Source organism: Sesamum indicum, linkage group LG9 (genome assembly GCF_026168435.1).
Source record: "Sesamum indicum cultivar Baizhima isolate 11 linkage group LG9, ASM2616843v1, whole genome shotgun sequence".
Lineage (NCBI taxonomy): Eukaryota > Viridiplantae > Streptophyta > Magnoliopsida > Lamiales > Pedaliaceae > Sesamum > Sesamum indicum.
Window position 1 is genome coordinate 24,685,485 of NC_142665.1, and position 5,705 is coordinate 24,691,189.

The 5,705-nt window shown below is 33.5% G+C and overlaps 1 protein-coding gene across 1 annotated transcript; it reads right to left on the reverse strand.

Moving 5' to 3' along the window:
• Positions 1-2,092: 2,092 nt before the first annotated feature.
• LOC105177269 (NAC domain-containing protein 79) lies at positions 2,093-3,884 on the reverse strand. The gene is made up of 3 exons (XM_011100349.3): positions 3,261-3,884; positions 2,905-3,182; positions 2,093-2,821 (listed from the first exon to the last, which is right to left on the reverse strand). Exons 1-3 carry the CDS (start codon positions 3,445-3,447, stop codon positions 2,279-2,281), a joined length of 1,008 nt encoding a protein of 335 aa, XP_011098651.1. The 5' UTR covers positions 3,448-3,884; the 3' UTR covers positions 2,093-2,278.
• Between the last annotated feature and the right edge of the window lie 1,821 nt (positions 3,885-5,705).

Genomic DNA, 5,705 nt, shown 5'->3' on the forward strand with positions numbered 1-5,705 from the left:
TCCGAAACTCCCGGCAGATGGCCAGTAGCTCAAAGAAAATATTTGTCTACGATTAAATCAAACATCAGATAACATCGATTAAATTATAATAATAGAAAGAATGGTAGATTTTCACTAAAAACATTCAAAGATTTTATGTTGACTGTAGAAATATTAGGTAAGTGAAAGAGTGAGTATCTTTGTCTTGAATATTTATTGTTATTTTTCGTGTTGATTTGAAAAACTAGGAATTTTCTCTCACTCAAATCAGGGTGCACACGGTGAAACAAAAGTTAGGATTGTGATGGGGGCTTATTATAAAGTCAAGAATTAAATTCCGAGTTCACATAAAATTAGGTATAATGGATGAGAATAGGACAGACCCCAAAATCTATACGAGAATATTCACTACTCTCTTTATTATATCATTAACATTAGAGTAAATTATAGCCAACGTCGTTCAAATTTGACATTATTATAAATACTTTATTATTATTTGAAAAATTATAAATCTTCACTGATTTTAATGTTTTTTTAATTATAACGAGACCATTTCGTCAGCTTTCAATTTTGGTATTGAAATGACCAAAAATATTTTTATATATTTTCTAGAACTTTTAAAAATGTTTTTATGAATTAATATTCCCTATGGAATATTTATTTTACCCACTCTAATTTGTTTTATATTTTTTAAAAATTTTCAAAAAGGATAAAATTATAACATCCACTTCACTGTCTCGGAACGAACTACATAACTATTTTCTATTTGAGGAGAGTATTTGTAATTTTTTCAAAAAACAAGGGCATATTCATAATTATGATAAACTTCAGGGGATGTGTTGTAATTTACCCTTAATATTATTGACTTGACTGTTTGAGAGTTTTTATCGAGGATACTATAACTATAATTTGACAATCTTAATTTTCATTATTGATTATAGTAAATAATTTGGGTAAGCATCTCATGTTGGTTGCAGACGATGAGTTTGATCGACTTATGAGCCTCAAAGCTTCCTCTTCTCAGCAAGACGCCTTTTTCAAGATAAAAACGCAAAGTTTATACAAAATCAACATAAATAATACCTCATACAACGAAACTTAGATCAACTCGCAAGGTGCAGCCACAAGAGTTAGGAAAACAAATTGAACTCTTTGATTGCACCATGAATTTTATCATGATCATTGGTGAAACATATAAATTCAGTTGAAATTAAACTGAGTGTACGCCAATTTTGTTATAAGATTAGAATTAGATACTATTAATTTTGTAATATTTGGGATATATGTCCTAAAACATTTGAACTAGTAATTGCATTCGGGATACAAAAACTCAATCGGAATGCTGCCCATATAAAAATCAGAGTTAAAAATATAAAAGATGGTGTCCACTTTTAAGGTTTGTCGTATGTTTAATGATGGTTATAAGTGCAATAAAATGGGAAAAAAAGAAAAGAATCTTGATTCCCATTAGCAAATGATTAAGTCCTAAGTCATCATAACAGAAAAAGTTGGCTACTCATCCATTCACTCTCTTAATTATCAAACTTCCAAAATATCATTAACAATTGTGGGCTGAATGATGAGCTTACGGACAAAACTTTCTCTATCAGTACCCAACAACTTAAGGAACCTCAACTCTATTCCACTTACATAAGCTAAGACCTGCAACTGACAAATACTCAGCTGAAATCAAACTTTGCACTATACACATTTTACTTACTTAGGAGTTAATTGCAATAAAAATGCTAACAAGTAAAAAATCCCTCGGAAAAAATGCTAATATGGTTGTGAGCTTCTTTTTTTAAAAATTTAGAAATTATCTTATCCTTTACTGTAAATTTTATACCTATATAAGTACTTTGAGAGGGGTAATTAAAATGCAATGAATGAATTTTGTGAGTGAGAGTTGGTGGCCTAACACACAGATCTAAAACCGTAAGGTTCAAGTCATTAGTTGTTTGTTCTCGGAGAAGCTATTTCTAAGTATAAACTATTGGTTTCAGATGTAACTAAATTTGATAAAAATATAGTATGGGAACTAATCTCTCCAACCGATTGCAGAAATAAAAACTATAAACAGAAGGGATCAAGAAGAATTGAGTACTACATGATGTTGAAGAAATGATTATGATATAGCAAGAAGGTTGAAAGTTTAGTTATCTTTTTGTTACACACAAATGTTTCTATACAGCAACAACAATCTGAATTTTAGTATCTTGCCAAAGACAGACATTTTAGACTTGTCTTGACAGTCTTGTGCTGCTTTTCACCTATTCTAACAGACACCATCATCTTGAATTCAGTAGTTCCACAAGCAGTCAAGGTCCATTGGAGCTGCAGAGATAATAGGGAATTCTTGATCCTCGTAAGCAGGAAATCCCACTTGATCATGATAGGACATGGCAGAGGGGAATTCAGCTTTAGCATTTTGCTTGGCGCTCGAGCAATTGTTGTCGAGCAACAGCCGTAGCGTCGACTGATCTTGCACCATAAGGGGTTGCTGGACGTTGGAGTTTTCTGTACATGGAATTACTTGGGACGAGAATACTGAATTAGGAGGGGAAGCCTTAGGAAAAATAAATGGGAAGGGCAAAATATCAGACTTGTTGAGGAAAGGAGGGTTGGATTGATGTCCCGGGTTCTCCGTTGGGTTGGAGAAGCAGGTCACGTAAGATCCCTCACCAGCGCTTGTACTTCTTATGTGATTTTCATCAGATGACAAGTCCGTGAGTGGAGGCAAATCCGACGACTTGGAATCATCGCTGCTCCTCACAAGTCCTGATATATGCACCTTTTTCCCTCCTGAACTCTTCTTAAAGATTCTACAAATCACCCATTCGTTCTGCAAAATTCAAGATAAAAATCTCAACACCAAACAAGAATGAAGCCAGAACAGAGGAAAAACAGAGGAAATGGTTTGTTTACCTTAGCAGGTTTGGGGAGGTTATGCATGGAATGCTTTCCCTCCAATCTGTACTCATGCATAACCCAGTTAGTCTTTTCCCCTCTAGGAGCTCTTCCTCTGTAGAAAACCAAAGTCTTTTTCATTCCAACCAAGATTTTGGCCCTGAAAATCTCCTTATCTTTTCCAGTTGCCTTCCAGTATCCAGCATCAGTAGCTCTATTCGTCCTCAGACCTGTCGGATACTTCCTGTCTCTTACACAGAAAAAATACCACTCCTTCTCTCCCATTTTCGCCTTCCCTTCAATACCATACAGACAATACAGTTAGAAAAAAGTATCAAGAATCAAAACCCGAGCACCATGCATACATGACTTACATGGCAATTCCCAAGGTTCAACTTTGTTGAGGTCCACCTCTCCGATGGCTTTGGTGACGAAGCTGCAGTCAACTACTTTAGGAGATAAGTAATGAGTTATGAGCTCTTCGTCGGTCGGGTGGAACCGGAAACCTGGTGGCAATTCGACTGGCTCGTCGTTTGTGTCAAAACCGGCCAACTGTTCCATTCTTGCAACGTCTCCTGTTGAATCCTATGATGTTAAAAATATATTAAGGTACAGACTTTGTTTGGTCTGAATTCGCTAAGAAACCCAAAACCCTGATTCAAAACCCACGAAAATCATACAGCTAAAGAGAAGAAGGCTGTGAAGAGGTGGGAGAAGTTGAAAGCTAGTACAAGTGATGGATGGAAATTTAAATGAGCATTTATACAACTGTCTGAAACGATAATGAAGTATGTGAGATGAGATGAGAGAGAAAGAAAGAGAGAGAAAGGGGTCTCTTAACAGAAAGATTGAGAGGTTTAGCTAAGAAGAACACAAGTCCATGAATACTTGTTTTTGGAGGAGATATAAACGTGGGATGTAAGCCAACTTTTGCTACGCATTTCCTCCATTCTTCACTTTTTCTTCTCAATTGCTGTGAATCATCTTCCTTATTTTGACCTCACCACCTTATCTTCTTCTCCTTATTTGCTTTCCATCTTACATTCTTATCTAAATCAAATTTACCAAATCAAATTCAAAAATCATATGTGATTGGTCACTTTTTTTTTTAACTATACATCATATAACTAACGCCCAAACTCGATTCAATTAGATTTTTTCTACATTCATGCACCTTATCTTCTTGTTTTTCTTGGGTCTACTAAAAGAACAAAAAACCAAAATCTTAAGTGAAATTTGCATTTGAGGACCTGATCTGATAGATAATATAATTATGTGTAAAATGGGAAATGAATACATTGGAAACTCAAAAAGTGGAGTTGGTTGGAGTCCGTTTAACCAAAGTCATCTACTTGCAAAATGGGAGTTTGTCTTCAAGTGGAAGCCGAATTAATGAAACAAAGACATGCATCATTAATATAAAAAAAAATGAGAGTTATCTCCAGATTTTCATAATAACAAGACAAGACAACGTGGTTTAGTATGCACAAATACTTTCCAACTGGTAAGGACCACCAAAAACCAATTTTCTGTTAGGCTTAACTTTGGTGCATATTTCTCGTGTTTAGGCTCATGTGACGCACTTTTCTTAAATATTTTAAATGTTTTTAATAAGTTCAATTCAACCTTCTCAAGACGCTAATCAAAATCCCTCCCACCTCCTGTTCTATATATCTTTCACATTTTCTCCGTGCAAGTATCTATATCTATATCTATATATATATATATATATATTCCGTCATTTTTCTCGTACAAAATATCTGTTCTTACCAATTGAGCCAAAATATTCATTGCACTTTTCACTCATAAAACTTGGGCTTTTTAACTGGAAATTAATGGATTGAAACTGAGTGTTAATTAATAATTGGTGCGTGAAGTTTGAGGTACAACGTTATCTCTAATCATGGTCTGAAAGCAGCTATTATTAAAACAACTTGTGAAAGACGAAGGTCTAAAAGCTGCTAAGTAGATAACCTTTTTATGTATGCGGACGTCTGGATAAAGTTTGCATGCAAATAATTGAGTGCATGTAATGGAATTGGACTGATTGATTGGGTGTGTGCAGTGAACGGCGTCCTGTGCTTTCCGGATAATTTTTTAATTTCCAAATAATAATATATTTTAATTTGAATTAATTATATGAATTAATAAAGTATCTAATTATACCATTAATTTATGGTTAATTTGATCGGAACACATTTTGTTAAGTACAATTTGTTGACAGTGAATATAAAAAAAGACATTAATAGACAAAGTCCATTCAACAGTTTTAGTTGTACCCAATCAACTCCATATGTGTATTAATTATATGCTTTAATTGCTTGTACACTACTAATCTACTAATTTATGATTGGACTTTTCATTAACTTTCCATTATGTCAAACAATTATTTGTTTATGTTTTCAGAATTCTCTGTTATCGAGACGATATATTTGAATTTTGAGATGCCCTTATAATGTTATATTTGTTTCATGGACCTATCTAATTAAGTTCCTACTTAAATACAAAATATAAAATCAAATCAATCACTAAACCAACACAACATTTAAATTATTAATCCATACCACTATAACATTATATCGTACCAATTTTAAAATATCTAAATATACACTTTAATTTATTTTTTCCCTTCGAAAAGAAAAATGGGTAAAATAGTAATTTTAATATTCTTTAATATTCTCACAAATACAATTTCCATTTCTCTCGATTCACTACTCTACGTTTCTCTCTCACTTTACTTGTACTTGTTCTTTTTAGCACTCATATTTTTAATAAACTCACCACTTTATGTTCTTTCTTTCTCATCACCACACACTATG